Here is a 26,608-nt window from a genome sequence, read left to right on the forward strand (position 1 = left end):
TCTTGCTGAAATCTCTGACCCATACTCCTGTGTCATGTGGCAGTATGAAGTATTCCACAGCGGAAGGGCCAGTGCAGGATGTAGTTCAAACAAACACTTGACAATAATCTCCTCCTTATCACCCCCAAAACATGTCTGCGAGATCTTTGGCGAGAAAGAAGAGACATAGACACTGACTTGTTCCAGCATTTGGCCAAGATGGAGGGGCAGTGCTGGGGATAATGCTGCAGGGTGTGTAGGTGGATAAACATAAGCCTGGGCATGTTTTGAAGGCAGAAAGCATGCAAACATGCTCTGGAGTGGGTTGAAGCCCCATGTTTCTTGAGTAAGTTCCCAGTGCTAGAACTACAAGGGAGTCAACAGATGGGTGTGAGATGCCTGACGACATGGGGGGTGTCTGTCTCTCTAGCTTTGGTTTTCTAATACTAGTTAACAAACTAATACCTGCACATCCAGCATCTGTTCAGCCCCTTGGGACAGAGGGGATCTCATTCATTATTGTTTGACTTCAGCAATTAACTTAAGGGAGAGGAACTGACCTGCTCAAAATCACGCATGATCTTTCTGGTTGCCCTAAGCACAGAGGGCCTATTTTTCCAATTTTCACCAAGCACAAGACTGAAATTTGGGAAATCTAATCTAGCCCATCAACTTGATCAAACTGCTCAATCAAGCCTATGACACACACGTGTGGCAGGATGCAACCTGTTGCAATAGAACTGCCTGGAGGGTGCCTGTCCTGGCTGGTGGAGCCACTGCAATGGGGTACGCAGCCTGCAGGAGCCAGGACGGGATCATTTGCCCTGTTCAGCCTCTGCTGCTGATTTCAGAAATGCAGCTCTCCCTCCCGGCTCTGGTGGGGCCTCTCATCCACTTTCTTTCCCACCTGCAGCCTCCCCCAGCTGTTTCAGCTCAGAGAATGGATGTCCATCTTGCTCAGGACATCCTCACAGTGATGACTACACTTCACTTGAGTGGAGGCCTGCCAAAGTGGTCAGTGGGATGGAGTGCATGATGTACAAAGAAAGGCTGAGGAAGCTGGATTTGCTCAGTCTGGAGAAGGGGAGAGGGGGTGATTTCTTTGCAGTCTTCGACTTCCTAATGACTAGCTATGAAGCCAGATGCTTCTCAGAGGCACACAGTGAAAGGATAAAGGGTGATAGACACAGGTTACAACAAGGGCAATTCCTGTTAGACAAAGGAAAACATTATTCTCCGCGATAGTAGTGCAGTCTGGACACAGGGACCAGAAAGCTAGTGGGATCTCCATCCTTGGAGATTCTCCAGACTTGCCTAGGCAAGGCCCTGGGCAAGCTAATCTGGGTTTGGAGTTAACTGTGCTCTGAGTAGCTGGTTGGCTGGCAGACCTCCAGGGCTCCCATCCCATCTCAATTTTTCTGTGATTTACAGTGATAAACTGTTTTATTTTCCAGCTCACCGTTCAACTGGCTGTGCTGTGCACTGCCTCCATGGGTGCAAGTCCTATAGCACAGGCTGTTCTAGCCTGTTGCGTTACATTTCTGTCAGGGCTGTCCAGATGCCATGGAAATCTTCATGAGTCAGGATGCATTTTTTTCTAGAAACTCTTCTCCTGTCATTATGAAAATTCCCATCTATGTCTTTGCTCATAAGTAGGCATTCAAAGCTAATCTGTAAATCTTGTAAAACTGAGCAATGCATGGATTCATCATGGAGCTGCAGACAGTGCATGATATTTTCCTTGGTCTTCATGATCTATTTCTAATATATTTACCTTGGAATCTCTCTGAAGTTTTTAATATCAGTGTTAATGTTATTTAACTGAGTAGTAACTGCATGCACTAGATGAGTTCCTTTTAGTACTGTTCTCCTCCTGAAGACTGGGTGGCTGATGTGATCCTTGGCACTGAGCAGTCCCAACGCTTTGCCCTTTGATAACTTGTTCCAGTCTGTTCCAGTGGAGCTATTTGTGTCTGCAGTTTCCAATGGGAATTGCTCCCATTTCAGAATCAATTCCCCATATTTCATCCTGAAATCATTGCTTTTGCATTTAGGAGTCAACTGTGAACTTAAGCAACTCTTCTCTCTTTGTAGCGTTGCTGTATCGGCAGCAGTCCATTCTCTTTTGAGCCTTCATTTGCTTACCGCGAACAAGACCATTGTCTTCGCCTTTTCCCACTAGATTAGATCACCCTCCCTGCCTCCACCTCTCTCTTCTGGCCAATGTGTGTGGCTTAGCAGAGCTGGTGAGTAGGAGAGTCATTTAAGCTGCATGATGAGAGTTCATGATACGAGCAAGCCCCTCCTCTTCCTAAGATTCACTTGAATTGAGCCAGGCTTTGGAAAGGATGCAAAGACCCAGGGGCAAAAGGGAGTCAACTGAGCATGGATCCATTTGTCTGGAAACAGGAGCTTCAATAAAGCTGTAGCTTCTGAAAACACCTTGCAGGTTAGGCAAGATCTGACTGCTTTTGAAATGGAAGCATGGGGGATCTCGGTGCTAGGGATTCTTGCAACAGAAGAAAATTATAGCTGAGAATTTACTATCTGTGTGTTTGGAGCGTAAATGTTTTGTCAGATCTGTGCTGACTATCTCTCCATGGTGAGATGGGAATGCCATGATTTTTACTATCACTTTATGTCCTTGTCTTTTTCCATACTCTGAGAGACACTTACCAGCTGTTGAAAAGCCCAAATAATCATAAGCCTAGCTTCAGACTCCTGCATATCTGATGTCTTCTCGAGAGTGTGTCTGTTCCCAGTGCTCTGAGTGTGCAGAGTTACTTTTCTGTTCAGAACAGCTCGGCAATGCCCAGGCGATGTTGGCCACCCCTCAGCTGGGTGGTCTGTGGAGAACCGCTCCTCCATCAGCTGGCCACGACGAGGGTCTAACAGGGCCTCACGCCTCTAAATCTGCTTATGTGGGTCCTTCTCTGGCTATGCTTGGTTTCGACCATGTGGACACCACCATTTATGTTGAAGACATTTTTCTGTCTTTTCCGCAGGTTCAGGATCTTGTGTTCTATGTAGACCAGCTCTGTTAGGGTTGCTGTGCTCCTTTGGGTAAATCATCACCTTGCTACAGCTTACTACCTGTTCAGGAGTGCACTGTGTGCTGCAGGAACATCATTTCCTTACAGCCTTGATGAAAGTATGCAAAAATCGCTGTCAGTAACTTAAAATAAAGCTTTTTTGTGCTTTGTCATGAGATCCTATTTGCACATGTTCTAGGTTAGTCTTCATGTGCAGAGTTGTGTAAGATGTTCCTCTTGCACTGGGAACCTGACAACAGCAGGCTTGATTTGAAAGCTACGGCCATCCTTGGAGGACCACCACACAAAAAGCCTTTCACTGGCATTGTGTTTTAGGAGCCTCTCTCCTGGCAGGTCAGGATGAACCAGCTGCGCATCCTATCAACCTCCACCCAATTATGAAAAGCCGTAACTGATATTGGTGAGATATTAAGAAGGTTAATAAGCATTAGGGAGGTAACTGTTTGCCAGATCAGACCTTGGATACGCATGAAGAGCCATGGCAAGTCTCTGTGAACCATCTCCAGAAGGGAGCTGGTCTCTGTAGCACCGGTACAGAAGGGTCACAGAGCCTGGATCCAGCGAGCACACGTGAGGTGCTTGTCTTTTCCATGTCCTGGTGCAGGGATGGTGTGGAGGATGTGGACAAAGCTCTTTGCTTTGGCTGCTTCTCCTGTGGCTGCAGGGAAGCCTTGGGAGAGCTGAGCAGTCCCTTCTCTCCAGTTTTTCCACAAAAGAAAAGAAAGGGGCCCTGGCTAAGCCAGGGGAGCAGGGGGCACAGGGAATGCCTTCATTATCATGCTTTCCCTCAGTTTCTTCATATAATATTACTGAGGCTTGTCCATTTCACTGTTCTCGGGCCTTTGATCTTGTTCTTTAGGTTGCAGACGACAGTCAGTGTGGTTTTATGGGTCCTCACACTATTGATTTTTGAGAATCTGCAGCTCTCAGTCCTGGCTGGAATTTATTATTATTATTACTTGTTTGAGTGACAGCTGCTTCAGCAGTGTGCAGATGATGGATCATGAAACTTCGCTTTCTCAGCCTAGTCACTGTACTTACCACAAAGATCCTTTTGATGTGGTGGTTTTAGGAGCTGAAATGCCGTTGGAGCGCTCCCAGGTTATACTTGCATTTTCTTGATTTACTTCTTACCTAAGCAGATGCTGCCTAAACATGTGCCTGCCTCTGGCCATGAAAACATCAGGAGTACCTGCTCTTGCTTTGTCTTCTTGTCTAGACATGTGGCACTTTTCCCACTTTTCCCACTTTTCCCACTCTACTTGAGGAGCATCCAGTTGCTCAGCTTGCTCCTTCCAGTCCCTAGATGTTTTGGGCAGGAGCTGGCTGCTAGGATCACTGGTTTGGTCTTTCTCTCCTCCATAATGCTAATTTCTGATTTCTTGCACATCTCACAGCCAGCTCACTTGTTGGTGAGGCTCAGTGCTTGCACAGAGAGCGAGACGGTCTGTGTGCCCAACTCACCCCACTCCCTCCCGTTAAAGATTTTCTTAGAAGCTCTCAGGACGTCTACACACGGAGCCTCCCTGAAGGGGGGCTGGCTCCCCGTTGCTCTACCAGCCCAGAGCCACACACCCCCCGCACACAGGCAGCCCTGCTGTTGCGTGTTTGCCAGCTGGCTCCCACCCACGGCACTGCTGGAGTGCCCTTGCTAAACCGGCTTCCCATGGTAGTTTAGCTCCGAGCAGCAAGCGCAGCCTTTCTGGAGCATCACTCCCTAATCTCGTTCCAGCTTTGCGCCACCCACATGTAGCTGACCAAGGGAATCTGAACTCTTCTCCACAACACTGGGTGCTCGTGACTCATTTACTGCTCAGTGCAACACTCCTCTGGTTGACACTGGGCTGGCAGGATGGAGCTTTTGCTCCTTCGCTACCCATTTACTTTTCTATTCATCGCATTTCTAGTTCTTTACCAGGTGAATCCTGCATTCAGATACTTCTGCAAGATGACCTTCTATAAGTTGTGGGTCTTCACCGTAAGCATTCTGGTTATTATGTTGAGTATTCCTCGTGGACGCGACGCAGAAAACATGAAGTAAGTTGTCTGTGGCTTCTTTCTGCTCGGGGCACTGACAGATTCAACTTGCACTCGTTTTGGAGGGTTCTGGGATCTGCACTGCAGTGGGGAGACACAAGTTGTGTATCAGTGTGGAAAGCTGACAGGCCCTGTAATGCAGAGGAGGGATGTAGGTTTAAGGACTGTATTGGAGTCAATAGAAAGAATAATGAATCATGGAAGGAAAGGATGTAAAAGGTGACATTAATTTGACAAACTGGGTAACTCCAACCAACTGGACGTAATGCACAGCTAAAGTAACTTGCTGTTTTCAGTAAACCTCTCCTATCTGGTCTCAGAGCTGTATTTCCCTCTTCTGTGGGGCTGATCATGCCCTTCCTAAGCTCTGGTGAGGAAGCCTCTGCAGGTGATCTTCTCTTTCTCAACTTTATTCTAACCCAGCGCCCACCTGAACAGGCACAAGACTGTTACCACGGCGGAGTGCTGGCACCTGCATTGTCACTGGTGTCTCTAGCCCGGTGACACCAGGTCCAGCAGTCTCTGAACCTTCCCCCTTGCTGCCCATCCTCCCCTCCACCAGTTCCTGCCTCTGCAGAGGGCTGCCCGCTGGGTGCACGCCTGTGGCTAGCAGCAGTGGGCATTAGTGACTTGGGGTGTGAGTTGAGAGGGGCTAGAAACTGACTCTGCTACACGTCAGCATAGTGCTTGTAGCCTTCTAAAGTGCTGCAGAGGCTGAATTTACCACTTCATTGCTGTATGCTACAGTGGGAGTTTGTATCTCCTAACTGAGCATCAGCCTTTTGCTTTAAGGAATTTTATCCAATTCTTGACTTTTGTGCCTGACTTTTATTCTTTTCATTGTTTTCCCAGTATCTGTTAAAATATGACTCCCAGAATTGCAGTCTAATGTCACCTAGAGGCAAAATCACCTCTCTTTTCACAGCCTGGGCAAGAGCAGTTAGGCACGTGTTTATTGCAGCCTGTGTTCATGATTCAGCAAGCTGGGCAGGGAAGTAGAATACAAATAGGTGCACTCTTAATTTGGGCATTATCTAATCTGGCTGATCTGCAGAATTGCTGTAGCTCTAGTTCCTAGGGCATTCGTCTAACCTGGTTTGAAGAAAACCTGCTAAATGTATTTATCTTCTCTAAAGAAATGATAAGCTGAAGAGACATACTAGTTGCTCTTCTCCAAGTCATGGGTCAAGTCTGGGACTGCAGAGAAACAGGCTGCTGTGCAGGAGCAGTCTGTGAGATGGGCGGGTTAGGAAGAATGGTGTTTGGTCCCTTTACCCAATTTCAGTGTCTCTTTGGATAATGCCTGCACCCCTTTTCCAGGTTTTTGCGCATGATGTTCCTGCCACTCAAATACATCTTTGGTCTCAAGATAGTGGTGAAGGGCAAAGAGAACCTCAGGACTAAGAAACCTTTCGTCCTCGTGTTGAATCATCAGACCTCCCTTGACATTATGGGTATGTGGCGATCCTGCCTGCTGCTCGTGGCCCCAGCTGTCTGTAGGGGAGGGGAGGATGAAAGTACCGCAGGCAGAGGGGCAGGAGTGGCAGCTACATAGTCCATTACCAGCTAGCCCCAAGCCAGGGCTGATCTCCAGGATACTAGAGCCAGGGTTGTTCTGCACAGTATTAGAGGTATTTTCACGCTAAATCAGCTTTATCCTTTCCAAGAGAATGGGGATGAGAGTGTCAGTGGACCACAGCTGTGTCATAGCTGCTCTCATTCAGTGCCCAGCAATAGTCTTCCTTTAAGCGAGTGGTTAGTCTGGAGACCCCCAGGACCCCTTTCCCAACGTTTTTCTGATCCTATGAAGCTGGATGGGTGATGCAGGCATGGCAACTCCCAGAGCAGAGCTCTGTAGCCCAGAATCTGAAGGAAACCCCAGTGCAGGTGACAATTTGTTCTGTCCTTGTTCTCCTTTTCTAGTGATGATGGAGATCTTACCAGATCGCTGTGTGCCCATTGCGAAGAAGGAAATCCTATACATGGGCACTTTTGGCCTAGCATGCTGGCTTTCAGGAATTATTTTCATTGACCGCAAGAAGAAGGAAGAGTCTATCACAACCTTGACACAGGTGGCACACTCCCTGCACAAAGAAAAAGTGAGTGGGGAGGACTCTGGCAAGGAGGCACTGGAAAACATGAGCCTTGATGTGGCTGGAAAGGGATCTTTGGGCTGGGCACTGAGCAGAATGGATAAGAGCATCTCTGGTGGGTTCAGTGTTTTGTGTGTCCATAAAGTGCTTGAAGTGGAGGAAGAGGATGTCTCTGCACGGTCAGGAGCAGACAGATCAGTCCCAGAGGAGTACGCTTGTGCAGTGGCTTAGAATAGCAACTGGAAGTCCCTTCAGCTCAATGTCTTCTCCCTCCTGCAGGTCTGTGTCTTGCTTTTCCCTGAAGGAACTCGCAATCATGGTGGCTCCATGTTGCCCTTCAAACGTGGAGCCTTCCAGCTGGCTGTGAAAGCCCAGGTGAGAGCCACCTGCCTCCTGCCCCTTGGGGTATGGGTCGCCTGCCATGGCCCCCCAGCAGCCAGGGCTGTGTGACTCCTGGTTCCTGGCTTCCCTTTGGATCAAGTGTGCATCCAGGAGCCCATGAGCAGCTTGCAAGTTGCACAGGAGGGGGCTGTTTCTGGAATGAGTGGAAAACCTTCATGATTCAGCTTGAGGAAAAAAGTGGGGGGACCTTAACAAGAGCCCTGGACCTGCCATGGGGAGTTTCTGCTGAACAGGTCTCTGTACATTAATTTGGCAATCCATGCATTGTTGGTCTAAATACAGAGATGAAAATGCAAAACCCGACAGTGAAGACATAGAGTGATACAATTAAATGAGCTAAATATCCCATTAACCCTCTGAGAGTTTACTGTGAAGGTGACTGGGATAATTATCAGCAAGGTGCAAGATTCACCGAAGAAGAGCGGTTCTGTTTTGGGGAAGGAATGGGAAAATTTGTCGATTCATTGTAGATCACCTCCCCTCCAGGTCCCTGTTATTCCTGTAGTGATCTCTTCCTACTGCAAATTCTACAACCAGAAGGAGAAGAGATTTACAACAGGTGAGGACGGCTCAGGGTAAAGTATGGGCTGGGTGTTGGTGCAAGCCCAGACCTTGGAGGAAGCCATGAGGTGAGTGGGCAGAGGACTATGTGTGATTTGGAGATAGCACCAAGGCAACAGCAGTTTCTGTCTTCTTTGGAGGGGAGGGAATGGGAGATTTCAGGCACCACTTTTGCCTCTCCCCTTGGATTTCTCACAGCTTGCCTGGTACCTGTATAAGGGAACCTGGAAAAGCAGCAGCCCTGGGGCAGGTCCTGGCCCTGGCCCCCACACACTGTCTTTGGAGCTGCAAGTGCATGGAGAGCTGGGAAACAAAAGCAAACATGGACCTCTCAGCAAAAGTCACCCTGAGAGTGCATCTCCTCCCAGTTACCATGCTTCATCCATTTATGATGATAAAACATTCTGCTGGTCGCTGATGAAATTGTATGGGGAAAAAATGGTGCAAGTCTTGGGCTTCCAAATGAAAATGCAGGAAAAAAAAGTTTCAAATTCCAACAGAGAAAAGTAACCCATCTTGTTCCTCCACTTCCTTTGCTGACACCCACCCCAACATGGGCTTCTGCCACTTCCCACCCTCCCGCGGGCCAGCCCTGCTGCCTCCTGAGGGAAGGATTTGCACCTGAAATTCTCATTCCTCCCATTGTCTGTCCTGGGTGTAGTCATTCCCAGCAGGCAGACACCTGGAAGAGACAGTCGGTGCAAATGTTAAACACTGCACCATCTGTTTCTACTAATCTTTTGCCTGCTGGGTCTGTCCTCTCTCTGTGGGCCACACACAAAAGCCTTTTGGCACTGGAAGGTTCCCTGAAGGCGCACCAACAGGAGCATGAGCAGGGATGCCAGCCCGCTCCCCCTTACGTGCCCCCCAAGGCAGGGCGCTGCTCTGGGAAAACAGAAGAGCACACTGCGAGGAGAACTTTGAAGCAGCGGAACCTTTTGCTTCAAGCAAGGCCAGCTCTAAAGACAGAAGAGTTTTCTCTGTGCCTTGTCCAGTTAAGTTTGGAGTAACTCCAAGGAAGGAGATTCCACAACCCTCCTGAACATTTTACGGAAGACTCTTAAGGTCTTAATGCATAAGGTTGCATGTACATTGGCCTTTATAATAATCTCAGCCTGGGAGATCGTGGTTAGCTGACCTCTAAGCCCTTGTCCAAAGCCCTGCTAAACAGGTAGGACCTTCACTGCTGATGAAAGAGCCACAGTTAGCTTTTCCCGTACCTTCCCACTTTTCCCACCTGGAAGTTTTGCCAGGGCTGATTCTGAAGATGTGCTACGCACGGCCAAGATTTCTGCACACTGAGCAGGCTGATCCTCAGGTCAGGAGAGCTCGCCATGTCCACAGTGGCTCTGGGCATGCTGATGAGCTTCTGGAAAGCCCAGCTGTGTCCAGTGTGTGCCCACGGTCAGGCATGGAGCAAGTCTGGTACTTGCTGGATGTCTGTTACACCCCAACAGACCAACGCTTTCAGCGCAGCCCCATCATCACTCAGCTTTGTCTGTAGGACCAAGTGAAGCGTAGTAGACTGCTGAGATACCAAGCCCAGCCTAGGCTGCAAGATGTGCAGGCGGGCAGCATGCCCTCTTTTGTGAAGCTCTTCTCCACACTTCTGTTTTGCCTCCCTTGCATGGCTCTGCTTGCAACACTTCTGGATCTCATTTCCTAGCACACGTGTAAAGGCATGCAAGAAAGAAAATAACAGCCACAGCCCAGACCCTCAGGTGGATGTCTGTGCAGGCAGAGTCTTGTCTTCGCTGGCCAGAGCAAGGGTGACTGGGTGCAAGAGCAGAAGAGGATGATGACATTTCCCCAGTATATTTATATATGTATATGTACATGCATACATACATATACAGACAGATATATATATAAACTGTTTGCACCAGTCCGTTGCATAGGCACTTTGCAAGAGCAGTATGACACACCTTGGCCAAACAGGGAGTCCTGGGTGCAGTTCCTCTCATCCCAAAGCCTGTTTCTGGAACGAGGGACTCTGCTGACTTTCATATACATAGATCAGAGCACAACCAGTTTGGATGTGTTGTATAACAGACATCTCATTCTCTTTGCCATGATCTAGATATACCCAGAGGTCTTTCCACTGTGAAAACTTCCGTTTGAATCATTGGATTAGATGTATTTGGGAAGAGATTCACCTGTTTCTGTATTTATGATTTTTGTGGTCTCTGTGGATGGGAAAATCCTGGTTTGGTTTTTTGCTGTGTGCATCTGGGACATGACTGGGTTACAACACCACTGTTGGTATATGAAAGAGGTGGTTCCCTTTGTTTCTGTCTTTTTCCTTGGTTTGCATTGATCCCTCTGCTATACCTTCTCTTGCTCTTCTACAGCACCGCTGTATTTTCCTCTCCCTTTCTGACCCTCTTGCCTCACTCTTCCAGGAAAAAGCATCATCCAAATCCTGCCAGAAGTGGACACCGTCGGCCTGGGCCCAGATGATGTCCCCAAGCTCACCGAGCAGGTCCGTGACTCCATGCTCACCACCTTTCAGGGGATATCAGGAATGACTAATGGGGCTTCCCATTAGTGATCCTATCTTCCAGCTCCAGCTGCGTGTGTAGGAGCTGAGGGGAAAGGCATGGCACCTGCAGGAAGGTCTGGCAGCAGAGACAACCATGAATTACAACTTTGATGTACCAAAGACAGGCAAAAAGTCCACAGAGAAAGAAAAGCTTGTAAGTGGAGGTGGTGAAATGGTTGCCATGTTCCTTCCAGAGAACTGTGCCACCTGTGTGGACAGACACATGGTGGGTAGCTGGACATTTCTTTGCAATCATAACCCTGAGACCTTCTCTCCAGCTGGACCCCAGGCAGAGCTTGACCCTTCCTTTGATCATCACTGCATGCTTGTAATCACCTTTTCCTATACAAAACCAACAAGGTGGAGGCATATACCCCAAGCATGCGACCATCCTGCCTCGAGAAGTGGGTGTCTGGGGGTCTGAGGGCTGCCACATTCCCCTGGAAGCACACTCTGGAGAAGGCACTGTCTCCTACCTCTTTCCGTGGGGAGGACCTGGGAGGTACCTCTGCCATGAGAGGGGAAAGCCAAGGCAGCTTCGGGAGAGGGGAATTAAAGACCTGACATGTGCCTGCAGGGGCTGGTGGTTTCTTTGTTTTTCTTAGCCTTCCTTTTAAGCAAAGCATGGTCTTGTTTGCAGTGGCTGGGTAGATCTTGAAAGTGCGAGGCGAGCATGCCTGGGGACTCAGAAGCCAGAGGCAAAAGTAAAAATGTGTTGCTTAGTATCCTTGCTGTGCCCTAGTAACCTCATGGTTTGTAACACAATCTAGGTGTTTTGCAACTCAAATGCGCTCTGGGAGCTGCAGCTCCTGACTTCTGAATACTGCCTGGCTTTGCCCTGTCTTCTGTGTGTCAGAGGATGACATCTTGCCTTCCTCTGCCCAGGGTCACCACAGCCTTTCCCCACTCCCCACATGCCAGGGGCTCATGGAGCAGCACAGTCCCCAAGCTCCATGGCTTACGCGGGGCCTTGGCAGCCCCGTGGGTCCCCTGCAGCCCCCGCCGTGGGTAGGCAGCGTGGGGCACTGGGCTGAGTCGGGCATGCCTTGCTGGCATACCGCTGTGGCCAAGTGCGTAGTGCCAGTGCTGTCTGTAGCCATGGGTTCTTACCAAGCATCTCCTTCATTAATCCTCATCAGAGAGGTGCCTGCTGCACCTACAAGCTTCACTCATGACCCTACCTTAGGCTGCCACCTTCTTGCTCCCAATCCCCTCCTTCCCTTCCAGTTGTGCCAAGGAAACATGGAAACTTAACATGGATTTTACGTGTTTGGTATTCATTGACTTAATAGGGTCTTGGGAGCTATCCTACCAGCCAGGTGATTAATTTTTAGCCCTAGTGCTTGTGGTTTACATACCAGCCATCTTATGGTTTGCTTTTTTATGCTGGTATGTTTAGCTATGAACCATAGCCAAAGAAAGTTTTGGACATGTTTGACATACCAGGATTGATGGCAAACGTAGATGCGTGTATACAATGTATTTTATTACTGCTCAGCACACCCAAACGCACATGTTTGGTGTTTAATAAAACATTTAAATAAATTTAATAAAGCATTTAAATAAAAGACGTTTATAGGCTTCAAGATGCAGCTGCCATTCTCCAGGCTCTTCAAAGACTGAAATCGCACTGCTAATTAGAAACAGCCTGAGCAGTTTATGCTCTTGTGCAAAACAAGGAGATAAGGAAAGTTTTGATAAAGTTTACATGAACTTGCTAATTTCTGAGCAGGTACAAAGGATAAGGAATTTGATTTTGAAATTCAAGCACACCAGCTTCCAGATTTGACACCCATTCAGGACAGTAAGTAAAAAAAATTGTCTTGATTGTGCCTTTAGAGAGTTATAAAGCATCCAGCACCTAACCAAGCCTTGCACACCTCTAAACACTTTTTTTTTAGGACAACAGACAATAAAATGCAATCACCCTTCTATCTGAAGACTTACATTACTGGAAGCTTTCACAAATAAATTACAGAAAAAATCACAGTACAGCAAATAAACCAGCAGACATAGTCTTCAGCTCCTCTCTGGGAAATCATGTGCTGAGGTTCAGTCAACAGCAGTCAGCTGAGCCTGATGTACAGGCAGCAGTTTCCCAAGAGCAGCTCACTGCCACCGTTAGGAGTTTCCAGTGCTGGTCTGATGAGCAGGATTGGAAACTGTCAATGAAGCAGAAAAAGCTACTGAGTGGCAGAAAGTCTTTCCTGAGCACAGTATTTCTCCCTACAGTTTTATTTGACTCCATAGCTTAAGATAGGCAGTGGTGAATGGGTAATTGCATACCAGCTCATCCCTGTATCCTTGTACCTCTGAGACACTGCGGTGCCTCCAGCCCTATCAAAAGGTACCTCTGGAGACCCAGTATCAGGCATCCCTTTGGATGAGTGTTTCTGGGGCAATTTCTTGACACTCAAAAAGGTTAAACTTTCAGCAGCTGCTTTTTAACACCCTGGAATTTCACTCTCTCTAGGTTATGCAGTCACAGTGCAGCTGCCCCACAGCCTGGTGATAAAAGAGCCATGGGAAGTGGCTCAGTAAATTTAAGTGACCATAAGACTAAGTTAATAAAAGAAATCAGGAAGTCTCTATTGTTGAGAGAGAAGGTGAGCATCTGCTGGACTTGGATCCTAAAGAATGGGGTGAAGTCACTGTAATTTAGCCTTTGCATCAAGTGCAAATGACTTAACAGTGTCTCTCTCAAGTACAGTTAATCAAACTCAATACAGGAACTGCACGAGATGCTTTGTGGCCTGTGCCTTGCAGAAGGACAGAGTGGGTGATCCCCAGGTATTGTGATTCTCTGTAAATGGGTTGCCAGAAGGAAAAAATCCAATCCAGTCCATTCTGCTCATGTCATACCTGTCTTCTACAAGTCTCTGTTCTCTCCACATCATTTTCAACTGGGATAGCCCATGCCAAAAGTGTGTCACTAGGAGGACACAGCTAGTGTCCACATCTCTTACATGAAGACACTGGTTTAATGTCTTTCAAGAGTTGTAAACTCTGGCTGTGTGTGTTAAACTGCTGGTGTATCAGGCCATACAGTGTCAAAACAGTTCCAGATATACCTTAAAATGCTTCGAAGATTTAGGAAAGGCAAGGGGAGAGCAGGGGCTTGGAGCAACAGAGTAAGAGTTTGGAAGAGGCTGGCTATTTCTAATTGATTTATTCATGGACACCCTCCCTGTGAATTAAGTCTCCAGCTGCCCTGGAATAAGGTGGTTAGAGAAGGACACATTTGCAAGGGCCAGAACAGACTGGATTTTCAGGGATTTCCCATCTAGTTGAAGAGGAAGAGGCAGGCTAGTCAAGGATGATTGAGGTGATGGATTGCACAGAGACTAGGCTAACACCACCTCTGCCTCCAGCGGTGTCTGAGTGGGGCTGAATAGATGGTCAAGGTCTTTTGGGGGGCAGAGTCACTGTGATGAATTTAATTCTTTTACTTCTTTAAGCACAGAAGAGTCTGACCTTGTAGGGCATTTATGATTTGTGACAGACCTCAGACAACTGTGTACCTTTTGCGCCACTCTCAGGCTCATCTTTCCAGGGTGAGAGGTCCAGTGTGTCGATCTCATGGCAGTCAACGAAGTTCTCGGGATAGCTGTTGACCTTGAACACATCCCTGGGTATCTTTTTGATACGAGTATTATCACAGATCACCATTGGCAGTGAGATGTTTCTCAGTGCATGCAACTGCTGCTGAGTGAAAACTCCTGGTTTCTCCCACCAGAATCTGCAATGATTTTTTCAGAAGGAGCTTACAGTCTCCTTGAAGGCATTTGGTGCTCGTTTCTTGCCAAGATGGGGGTCTGACTAAGGTGAGCCTCTGCCAGATCCACCTCGATTCCTCAGGCAGCAGGCACACCCCTTTGGAAAGAGGTGTCTCCAGTGCAGCCAGGTCTGGATTCTGCCACTCATCTGCAGCAGAGAGGCTGCCTCTTCCACACAGCATCACCAGGCTGCTGGGATGCAGTGACTGACCCTCCCCTTTTGTACCCTGAGAGCAAATCCCACCTCAGGCAGAGGCTGCTGCAAATCACCCATGGTCTGGAGCTCGTGCTCCTCAACCACATGGGTCTGTAGGAATGGGCTGCAGAGTCCTTCAGCAACTGGGCTGAAATCAAGGTGTGAGCTTTGCTGGGAGCACTCACTGACGTGTTGGAGATGGGCTGGGTTAGCATGTCACATGAAATGTTGGCATTTTTCCCATAATAAATGCCATGGGGAAGGTTTGCTCTCGGTTACCTACCTGTCCCCATCACGCAGGTTCCTGAATTGGGTGCCAATGATGCAGGCCAGGAGGGGTCCAACTCTGCCATGGGGAGCAAAGGGCTCTGCGATTGCTCCAATCCAGAGGTCAATATTGTCCGGTGTCCCATACAAGTCCATGAATTTCTTGGCCAGTTTGGAATTGCCTAGCACTTCAGACAATTCATCTACATTTTGAGGTTGGGAGAGCCCACAGAAGCGCCTCCAGGCATTGTAACCTGCAAAAACAGGAACAGCAGCTGATCAGCATCCATGTCTCCACACCATGTGCCTCGGCTCAGGAGCTAAACCGACCCCTTGGCCCATGAGCAGTGTCTGCTTCTTCTCATGGCATTAAAGGATCTGGAAGACATTATTGTCTAGATAGTCACCACAAATGCCATGTTTTCAAAGGTCCTTTTTATATGCACACACTAAAGTAACAATCCGGGTTGCCTTTGCATGTGACCACAGGTTCATCTCATCCTGTCGGTTAGAGCTACCCAGTGCCGAGGGTGAATGCACCAGTCCTTGCAGTTTTGGGAGGCAAAATTTCCAGGACCAAAGTCCTAGAAAAAAGCAACATTTGATTCTGCTTAACCCAAGAGCACCTCTGCTTCTCCAGTGCCTGGGGGCAATCATACCTGTGGGTGCAAGCCACTTCTGCTCAGAGCTCTGGGCTGTCTGAAGAAACAAAATAAACATCAATTGGCAGAGAACAAAGCACAGATGGTTGCTCTAGCCCAGGTTGCTTGCATCTGTACCTTCTGTACCCCACATGTTCTCTCTTTGTTTCTACCCCTCTTTATTGCATTATCCAATTATAATCTTTGCTTTCCTAGCCTTGTGTCCTTGTTTTAAATCCTGCAGAAAAAGTTCTTTATAATACAGAGACTCTTTCTTCCCTGAGCTTGACTCCATCTCCATCCTTTGCCCTCAAATCAAGGCACTGTATCTTCCCACTGGTATGGAAAAAGCTTAGTACATTTGTGGAACTACTATAAACAGCAGAAGAAAGAAAGAGTATTGTTCGCAGGACGTTTGGGCTTATGTCTCTTACCTGGAAGTCCATGGTCTCTTCCCCGTTGCATGTTCAGGGCTGCTAGATCCAGACCCATTATCTCTGTCTGTTCAAAAAGGTGGTTCTGGAGCTCCTCAACAAGCAGTTGATTCTGTTTCATCAATTTTGCATGATTAGCTACCATGCCCCGGATCAGTGGGTCAATGCCACCTGCATTCATGGTAAATCAAGCAAAGACTTTTTGTACCAAGTCACAGCTTTGATAGTCCCTTCTGTGCAGCTGAAACAGCACTGCATTAGATGTCATTTCCACCCTGGGCTGTTTACCTAGCTCCGTTATTTCCATTTCAACATATCTGGTGTGGATGTACATATCTGCACAGGCCAGCAGATTAGGCCTCCCTTTAGTAACTAGATTTCTCACCCCTCCTCAATGCTCAGCCTTCCCTTCTGCAGCCCTAAGTCCACTTGTTGTCCACCAGGACCTCCAAGTCCCTTTCTGCAGAACTTCTCCTTAGCCTGCCAGTCCCCAGCAGGTACTAGATACATGGGGTTCTGCCCAAGGTTTAGGTTTTGCAAATTATTTTGTTTATAATTAGCTATTAGTTGACAGATATTTAATAAAACATTAAATGCAATGATCAAATGAATTCATGTCTGTTTGTCTGTGTCTTTTTCATAGCCATTAAGAAGACAGTATTTGTAAAACTCAGGAAAACTGGCTGCATGTGTGTTTTGGTATGTTTTCCATAATTAGTTAGACAACTCGCTTTAGAAGAAGCATTTGTCTTCCTTGGAAAAACTCATGTCTGCAGACACCAGCTGTGTAAGAGCAGGATCCCACAACTCCCTTTAGAGTCGTAAGAGAGATGGCCACCGCTAGGAAGCGTTCGCACTGTCTTAGCTCAGTTAAACTGGATGCATCACCCTCTGGCGATGCCTACTGATTACAGGGGGATATAATGCTTTAGAATGACTTAGATTTTGATTGACTAACATTTGGCACCATGAGTTTCATGCCTCCTGGAACAGCCTGAGCAGCGGCACTATTTGAGTGAATGAGCAATGCTCACACTGTCGGGTCTCATTGAACGGAGAGTTGTACAACAACCTATTTTGGTTATTTACTGACATGTTCAGAATATAAATGCAATTATCATGCCATGGCCTGAGGAAGACAACACTGAAAATCTGTGCCAAAGAAGCTACAGAACTGTATGTTCTGATGCAAAATCCTGCTTCAATGTGGCTGCTTCTGCGAGAGCTGGTGCTTGATAATGTTCAATGGCTGGAGAACAACTGTGCACACATTTTGCCTGGGCACAATGCAGAACCAGTGTTAGGCTGTGTCTGGTGACAAATCTGCAGGACTGTCCTGCTGCCCCACACTTAGCAGACCGCCAAATTGCCTGCAGCCCCATGGGTAGACACGTGATGACCACCTTCCAAGTTAAATGGCACCGTAATTTGTGTGAGGCCAGTTAAAAAAGTGGAGCTAAAGTAGTTTTTGGAGTCTAGGCTCATGTGTCTTACCAGCAGACCTCCACCTCATCCCCTGCTTCAGGACCAGACCAGCGCTGCTGGCTGCCCCACGTTCTTACCTTCCTTTATAATTCTCCACGTAGCACAAAAGGTCAAATGAAGTGGGACATGGGAGAACGAACCCAAAGGCTGAAAACTGTTGTTCAAACGGGATACAAAAGGTTGTACTGACGTATGACCAAATCGGAAAGCCAGGGAAAAAACATTTGAAACTCTAGGATCCACAGTCTCATTGTAGCCACTGTACAAAGGGATCCACTTGCTGGTTTCCTCTGCAAGCAGAAGTGGAAGGTAATCTCTGTATGTTATTATCTGAAAAAGCACAAAAGCAGAGCAAGTTGTCAGCAGCTGTAGGAGAAATGCCATCAGTAAAGTGCAGAGCATGAACACGGACTCTGTCTAGTAGCAAAGTTCATTAAGATCTTTAGAAAAAAGAGCAGCAGTAATGGCATGAGTTTAGCATAATACATTGGAATTACTAAACATAATTAAGTAATTGGTAAAATAATGGATAAAAAAGCTCTGGATATTATTGTTGTCTCAGATGGACCATCCTGATTCACAGTTTTTGACTCCCACAGATAACTCCACTGTATCTGCAATGCATGGGTTTCCCCCTTTTCCTGGAGGAAAAGCCACTGCTAAGCATGCGGATGATAAACAGCGAGCAGCGAGCAGTACCTGGTTTATGGCGATGACAATCTTCCGACTCTCTTGGTAAAGCTTTTCTCCATCCCAGTGAGGATTTAATTTCTTCAGCTCTGTAACCAGGCGGTTGTGCTCTCGTAGAAAGACAGTGTGCAGTGCAGAAAGTCCCAGGTTTTCAGTTACCCGTTTGTCACCTACAAATGAAAATATTTTAGGAATTTTGTAAATTGCTTTTTATTTCAGCAGCAGGTTGCTGTGCTAGGACAGGTGAGTGCCAGCTGATGGTCGGTGTTACTGGCAGTAGTCCTCATGGTTAAGCTTCCTAGCAGGCATCATTCATGCCAGGTATTTCTTTCCAGCACAGACAAAACATTCTCTATCCAAACCATTCAGCCAAAACCACTGAAGAAGAGGCTTTTGGCAACTTGAACTATATTACACATCGTCGTGAAGCAGCTGTAAGTGTCTCATTTCTGTGAAAAATATCATGTCTGCTTTCCTTTCATACCTCAAGGATACGATTTTCTTTTATGTCAGTGCTGTGAATGTTTGATTTGGAAAATTTGTCTCAGTTCCCCCTAGTTCTGAACACCTCTGAGAGGTCTGTGAAGGTGCCTTTGGCAGTGGTGCTGAGGGAAAACTGGAGGGGATGCAGTGAAGACCCTCTGACAGCTGGTGGAAGAAGCACTGAGCATCTCCTCACTCAGCAAGGAGCTCTTCTCCTGTGCAGGGAATGAGAAAATGACATGCAGTGGGAATACTATATTCTTATGACTGATTTCGTAAGCTTCACATCTATAATTTTTTTTTTCAGTGTTGTGCCTATGATGCTTCACTCCTATTTTAATAAGATCTGGTTTGAGTCATCAGTGTGTTTAAATTTCAGACAAACTTCTAGGCTTCTCTTCTGATGTAGGTTGCAATATTTGAAATACTAAAAATTTAGAATGTGATACCAAGGAGAGTTAACTAAATTGATTAAGAGCATTTAATTGTTAATATTGATTGAGTTGAAAACTGAATGGTGAATTCTCGGTGGAGGGAGGAAGGAGTTACTGAGAAGTCTTAAACACTGGTGGTTATTCTATTGAAAATTTCACCTACCTTTGAAAAGACTTTTTAAAGGGAGGATGGATTTTCTGCAACTCTTTTGGGAAATCAAAACAAAATAATTTTCATGTTTAATTAAACAATTATTATTAAATTATTATTCTTTTTAAATTTGCAGAGGATCCCTTGCCCTTCACCTTACACAGTCACGTCTTGCAGCACCTCAAACAAATATAGAGACATCAGACCCCTGACCATAATGATCCTTTTTGACTTTATGGGCCACTGAAAACCATTCCACAAATACACCTTACCTGCTTTAAAACAGGGGATGTTTGCACTCTTGTTGGTGAGAACACAAACACTTTTCATTTTATTCTCAAAGGGCAATAATTCCAGCCCCGCATCAGTAAAATTCTGGTTCACAGCCATCAAACCTAGCTGGTTTGTCTGATTTCTAATACTCTTTGCCACAGAGTCTTCACTGCCGTACACCGTGCTGGCATCGAGGAAGGAGCTGACAGCATTGATCTGCTCACGGGTGAACGTCCCGGGATTGCACACTGATGCTGACTGGATGAACGGCATGCAAGAGTTTGACCTCAGCATCCGTGGGTCGTCAGGGGGAAACTAAAGCAAACAAACAAACGCAATGCCTCAGAAAGCCATGCGGTCTTACTTGTACTGTCTTAAGGTAGCATGGGTTGGATGGAATGAAAGTCAGGGTACCTTAATTGGGAAGCAAGGGGACTTGAAGGCACAGTGGGTCTCACAGTGAAGCTCCGGGTTCACTCCTGCACCGCTGGCAGGGGTCAAGTCTATGTCGTGGTTGACCCACTGGCCCCAGTGCATGAAGACAAGAGAGAGCTCTTCATCTTGAGTGATGTTCTCGTTGGCTGTGTAAGCAATTTCATTTGACACTTTTCGAACCTGCAGGAAATCAAAATGCAAATGTGTGTGACTCTCTACCATGGTGAATTTACCTCAGTATAGCACCCACCATGAGATCATGCATCTTAGATAAGCTCATAAAAGTTAATTATGGCATTAAACATGCCATGCCCCATCTTTATTAAAACAGATGTGATAAGTAACACCCTCTTGACTCCACAGTCATTCAGCCAAGCTTCATGGAAAGCCTTTTACAGCTGGAACTGATGTATGTGCACACCACCAGAAAGTCAAGAAGATAGCTGTGGAACACCCAAGCCTTATCGTTTGTGTAAACATCCTGGTGTATCTGAGCACACTGTGGTGCTGCCCGCGTCAAACCTGGGGATGCATATTTCTGAAAACGTTATGTGGTCCATGCTTTACTCAGTGAAGTATTCACAACCTTTGTGCTCTTGTCTGTCTCCAACAAAAGCATCACTCCAAGTCATAGCTAAACAAGCCTCAAATCAGCAGCTGAAATCAGAGGAAGGGATCAAGCAATGTACAGTCTCAATGTTGCCACTGTTTACATTTCTGATGGATGCAGCGTCCACTGCTGTTATCTGGACAAGAGAACAGTTCTCACCAGCGGGAGTGGAAACCCATTGTACAGCTTTCCTTCACTCGCCCCTCTGGGAACTGACACTCCATCTTCATACACCGCTGGGAGCCAGCGGGCAAACGCGTGGTTCGAGGACCCCAGATGGGAATGCCTTCTGGAGCATCACAGGAAGAAAAGCAAACACTGGTATTATTTCAGAAACAAACAGGCTTGTACAGACTAATATTTTGCAGCCCTTTAATATGTGTCTGATTAGTCTGGTAACCGAGGTGATAGCCAGAAAACACTGAGAAGTAAATAATACCAAGATTATTACTACCGAGGAAAATGAACTTTTTTTGACATTAAGATTCCTTGTGCCATTATCTGTGTTACACCTCTGTGTCTGCTGCTGCACACAAAATCAGTCTCACAGGAGGGCCATCACCTGTGATCAGGGTGGCCGTGCCTTTGCCCAGCTGAGGGCTGGAAGCTTCCAAGGATGAAGATCCTCCACCTCCCTGCAGACCATGCCAGTGCTACCCCTTCAGGAAGTTTTTCCCCATGTCCAACACAGAACCTCTCAAAATGCAATCTGCAGCTGAGCCCGCTTGTTATCTTGCCTCACACTGCTCAGAAGAATTTGAATCGGTAAACTCAGCAACATTTGTTTCAGAAGAACAATAATGCTGATTGAGCCCTAAGGACACAGAAACACAAGTTGTTTTGGGGAAACTGAATATCAGCTGCTGCTGTGCACCAGCTCTGTTTTTAAATTCTTCAATCCACAAAACCTGTGTAGTAACTGCCTACACTGAAAAAGGAGTGGTATACCCAAAATGTACAGCTGTGTGCTGTGAAAGAAGAGCGTGCCCTAGACCAATTGCCACACCATAGCTAAAGCAATTCCATCAAATATTGAGAGCCCAGTACAGCCACGGTTCTTGTTTTGATTGCTATTACTGTCCCTGCAGGCGGATTTTTGCAAAATATCCAAGTGCTAACTCACGGTGGGCATCTCAAGCTGAGCAAGATCCTTAGAAAAATGTTAACGTATGACAAAGTCCCCTTGCTTCTGAGTGCCTTGTTATCTCCCTGGCAGCCCACTAAATTAGCAAGCCCAAGGACAGCCCTACTCTCAGCCTAAAAGTCAGCATGGGCACTGCTGTCCCCAGGGAGCTGAAGGCTCTGGGTCTGAGGGTGCAGACTGACTGTAACACTAGCACCGTGAGTGTGAGCTCCCTGCACGTGTGATGCAGAGTTGTGCTATGTCTTCACATCTGGCACATCTGTTTCACGCCAGATGCACATCAGATGCAAGCCCCACTCAGACCTAGGGGCTGGAGTTAGCACACCAGGCAGCAAATCTGTGGCAGAACAGGACAACAAGCCTTGACTTCCAAATATTAGGCTAGAAATTTAGCTATCTTCTGGTAAAAAAAAAAAAAAAAAAAAAAAAAGATAACAAGGAAATAAATGAATAAATGTTTGATCCCAGGTTTAAACCAGAGGGAAGCTATGTGCAAAAAGCCAAAGAGCTCACATCTTCAGATTAAGGTTACACAATACACAAAGCTAGAAGATCTAATAATTAAAGTCTTAGTTACTTCCCATCCTTACGCATCAACAGTAGCCACACAGATATGATGAGAGCTGAATATTTTCATAGGAACCAACCTGTGGAAATTAGTATTATCCATGCTACGGAAGAGTGGAGGGGTGACTTCCTGGAGCCTCAAGCTGAGTGAGAGGCTGGGTGTCATAGCCCCAAAATCCGCTTTCCTCAACTTTTCACCTCTCCCCACCCCAAGAAGTCCCTTCCTTCATCCAAAGCAACATGTGGAGAACAATGGGCTCAAATCCAAAAGTTTCAAGAAATGACAAAAAAAAGAACGTTTCAATAAAGTTTTTCCTGCCAGGCATAGATAGAAAAGAAACATCTGTTACAGGCACCACTGAAAGGAGCACTTCACTCTTCTTGCCCTGTTGAAAGGTCCTTACACAAATTACCTTAAGCTGTCTACCCAGGGTCAAAGTACAGACTTGAGACTCTCCCTGTGCACACAAATCCTACCTGTTGTTACACTCCCCCGTAATGGTCCGGTAAATATCATGCTTTGGGCATTTAATGGAACGAATTTGATAGTCACAGCCAGTTTCTTTGGAAATCACCTCCTTCTGTTTTCTGTCCAGTAGGTCTGTAAGAGAAACCATGCAAAATAACATCTTCTTTTACTTTTTTATTTCAGCTTCTTATTATTCTAGATCAATGCTTAAGTCAGCTGAGTCCGAGCCGTGTATATATAACATCTGAGTTGGAACTGTTTATTTGGTGCCTAAGGCCATCTGTGGATCAGCTCTCACCTCTGCACTAGGGAAACTGGGATGGCATGGAACAACTTTCCAAGGGAACATGGGGGAGAATCATCAGCAACAACATTTTGCCCTAAACTGGGAATAAAATTACGATCACGCAGTGTATTACAACCTGGGCAGGTGGGTGTGAGGACCAGAAGTGGAAGGTGAGCTTCTGTCTCGGTGGTCAGAGCCTCCTGGCATTCAGCACATTTTGTCTCAGGTTTATCACACTTACTGTTAAGCTGTTTTTCTCATCAAACTGCCAAAGATGATGAATAAAATACCAGATGGTCTGGTCTGCCTCTGAGCATGCTTAAAGTCTATTCACCTGGGGCTGTTGTGGGGAGGGGTTTTACTACCAGCTATTTGCATCGTGGCAGAGCGGCTCTCTGTCACCTGTTGTGACAGGTTTTCTGCTCTCAGCTTTTTGTAAGACATTCTGGTCTGAACCACATTACCTGTAACATTGAATCTCCATTTCCCAGAGATATGCAGCCTTATTTTGAGGAGTTTCAAAGTAGTTTCCAAGTAATCGGCAGCACGAACTGCAGACCTGGTTCTTCCTACTGGGTCCTTTAAGTGCTTCAGGAAATCCATTGGGTTGGCAAACTTTTCCTCTAGTTTTCTCTTTAAGCTGAAGATAAAAAAGTCCCATGAAGCACCTTCTCTGCAATCAGATCTCCTCTGCCAGGTATGCTGGGTGTACTTAGACATGACAGCACTGCTGGGTCCCAGGCAGGCTCTGCTCACCTAGGACAAGCTGGCTGCTCATCAGCTTTGCACATCATCTCAGATTTTGGCAAACAAATCATTGTGATCCCCTACTTCAAGTCTGCATTATGTCCTTGTCACAATAAATCTTGTAATATGATGTGAAAAGCTAAATCAATGGAAAACTGGGTATTCAGTGACTGGATAAAATTTTACACTTAGTATGTCACAAGATATATTCTACGAAGAGAGAGACAACCTTGGTCGTTGCATCTTTTCCCAGTCCTATGGCTCTTTCTTGCACAAATGAAAAACCTTCTGCAGGTTGGGTGGAGAGAGACCCCTTCCCAAAGCATCCTGCTGCCTGGAACCAGCCTTTTGGGGCCATATCCCGGGGAGAGATACCTGGGGCCTGGCTTCCACCAAGACTTATTTGTGACAGGGTGCTCGTCTGCACAGCTGTGGTCCTTCCAAAGCAGGGCAGAACTTCGGCAGCCAGGAGAGGACTTCACACGTGTCCAGTGTGCCCGTACCAGTATGGACTGCTGAGGGGTGTGCAGGGTGGAGAGGAGGCAATGGGTTCTGAAGGGTGATGAAGGGTGGCCCTAGGACTGAGATGAGATGCTAGAATCCAACCAGACTTGGGCAAATGGATCTCTCCAGCTATGACAGGCAGAGCCCTTGAATGAAGGCATCTCCATAATAAATATGCATTGGAAAACAGAAGAAACACCATATATTTTCTTTTGTTGCTTATGATGTCGAGGCCCTCATGCAAAAAGGACTTACCTTTGTCGAGCATGTAAATATGCTGTGTCTACCAGCTGCCTCGCTTCATTAATGCTGCTCAGAAGAAATGAATCTGATAGCACCTCTGATTCCTCTACTAAAAAAGAAGAAAAAGCAGAAATTGAGGATACTTTGCAACGTACACCAGGAGCTACACTTCCCACCCATCGCTGGGTGCTGGGGTGCACTGGTTAGCTTTACACTCAGTTTCCACTGTGTGTTTGGTGCTACCTGGGCACCTTTATCTGTGTTTCTCTTGCTCATCTGCTTCATCCCATTGCTGAGGTCCTGAAAGTCACAGGATGAGAAGTGACTGTAAAAGAGTAGCTTATCGTCCATTTCATAGAATTGGCTCTGATGGCTTTGGGAGGCTTTTAGGGAGTTAATTTTCATGCTTCTTTTTGAAGCTATTCTTCCCTGTAAGAAGGGAAATGCACAGAAGCACCCAAACACAGGATCTCTGACCCAGTTTCCCCACCATAAAATAATGACCACATGCTTGGAAGACCTGTTGGTTGAATAAGCAATTTCCTTAGTCAAGTTTCTTAGGTATTAACTTCATTGTTAGTGGGTGAAGCTACAGGATATTTCAAATTTATATTGAAGCTCTATCTAATTAGGATCTCAAGAGTGAGTTTTGGCTCACACCCTTTCAAAAACAGTAGCAGCTGAAGGAGAAGCAGAAACTTACTATTTAATGAGGAATCCATTGCCCCGACTAGGCAGAGAGTGATGATAGATCCTAAGAGAGTAATTCTTGGTTTTATGCCTAGAGAGAAATGCAACATAAACCTTCTGAATGGGCAGGGCTTCACTGAAACATCAGAAGAGATTGACAGGTTTGGTTTGAATATTTCTTGCAGGATCCAGGAATAAAACACAGCAGCCCGCTGACCAGGTCTGTAAGTGGGACTCTGGCTGGCAAGGCCTCTAGGTGTTGGCAAGATGCAGGGCATGTGGCATGGGGCATCCCTGTGGCATGGGACATGCAGTAAACGGGGCTGAGTAACTGCCAAGGAGGAGATAGCCAAGTAGCGTCCACGCTTCAGTGATGGGGACTACTGGGAAGGTGCATTGGGAGAGGGCAGAGTCCTGGTGTCCTGCCTTCGGGAAGGTCCTTCTCAGATGGCTTATGTAAAGGAGGTTAAACCTCACACATCACTCCCTGCCCTCCCGTCCTGTTACTGAGCAAGACAAGCTGCTACATCTAGCACCAGTCCTCCAGCCTTCAATCACCTCTATTAGCCTTCTTGATGCTCCCTGAAACTTGTCTCTATGCCTTTTTCACATCAGCACTAGAAATGTGTGCTATCTGTTCCTATCAGCATCATATACGAAAGGAGACCTTTCACCAAAAAGTTACAAAAAGATATATTTTAAGTAATTTAGTCAACATTTTAACTGTTTAGAACAGGAAAAACAGAAAATTTGGAAAAACTATCAAACTTCTCACAGTAGGGCAGGTTATGTTACATTTACCATCTGTGGAAATTCTTCAGACATCTACACAGGGATTGAAGGCCACTTATTCCTTGTAATCTTATATTGTAGGGTATCAGTACATGAGGCAGAAAAGCTGCCTTTTCTTGCTTCTCAAAATAAATGTATTCCACATACGGGGGGGGGGGGGGGGGGGGGGGGGGGGGGGAGAAGTAAGTACAAAGGACCACCAACCTCCTAACGCTCTACTCCGTCTCCTCATCTCCTGGGGGGAACATGCCAATACACACACCAGAAATACCAAATCAGTCAAATACAGATATAAAATTAAAAAGCACTGATCTTACCTGTCATTTCTGCAGAGCTAGTAGGACTCAGGAGCAAGCCCATCCTTTATAGCACCTGGACCAGGGCAGAAATGAGCCAGGTCTGACCTGGGTGGGGACAAAAAGGGAGAAACTGGGACCAGACTGAGCCAAGAGGAAATTTCTGCTGGCTCATTGTGCTGGATTAAACAGAAAAGTGCACACTTCTCCATTCCTTCTGAGTGCATGTTGACTTCCTTTTTGGCAAACCAGTGAACAGGAATAAAGAATAAAGGCACACATATCTTTTCTGCAAATGAAAGAGATTAGGTAAAAGATGATGGTGGAA

General features: G+C 46.5%; 2 protein-coding genes across 2 annotated transcripts; one reads left to right on the forward strand and one right to left on the reverse strand.

Moving 5' to 3' along the window:
• The first annotated feature begins 43 nt into the window (after positions 1–43).
• Positions 44–11,243, forward strand: LOC102045862 (1-acyl-sn-glycerol-3-phosphate acyltransferase alpha-like). Its single transcript, XM_005439568.3, has 6 exons — positions 44–5,069; positions 6,390–6,523; positions 6,993–7,168; positions 7,442–7,537; positions 8,051–8,123; positions 10,528–11,243. The coding sequence occupies exons 1-6, from the start codon at positions 4,885–4,887 to the stop codon at positions 10,671–10,673; spliced, it is 810 nt and encodes a 269-aa protein (XP_005439625.1). The 5' UTR covers positions 44–4,884; the 3' UTR covers positions 10,674–11,243.
• A 986-nt stretch (positions 11,244–12,229) lies between these two features.
• Positions 12,230–25,302, reverse strand: LOC102052208 (myeloperoxidase). Its single transcript, XM_027805982.2, has 12 exons — positions 25,206–25,302; positions 24,515–24,608; positions 23,473–23,648; positions 22,731–22,854; positions 20,702–20,831; positions 19,912–20,112; positions 19,497–19,812; positions 18,166–18,326; positions 17,544–17,796; positions 15,982–16,152; positions 14,923–15,160; positions 12,230–14,406 (listed from the first exon to the last, which is right to left on the reverse strand). The coding sequence occupies exons 1-12, from the start codon at positions 25,300–25,302 to the stop codon at positions 14,154–14,156; spliced, it is 2,214 nt and encodes a 737-aa protein (XP_027661783.2). The 3' UTR covers positions 12,230–14,153.
• Positions 25,303–26,608: the final 1,306 nt, after the last annotated feature.

This window comes from Falco cherrug, chromosome 1 (genome assembly GCF_023634085.1).
Source record: "Falco cherrug isolate bFalChe1 chromosome 1, bFalChe1.pri, whole genome shotgun sequence".
NCBI classification, from domain to species: domain Eukaryota; kingdom Metazoa; phylum Chordata; class Aves; order Falconiformes; family Falconidae; genus Falco; species Falco cherrug.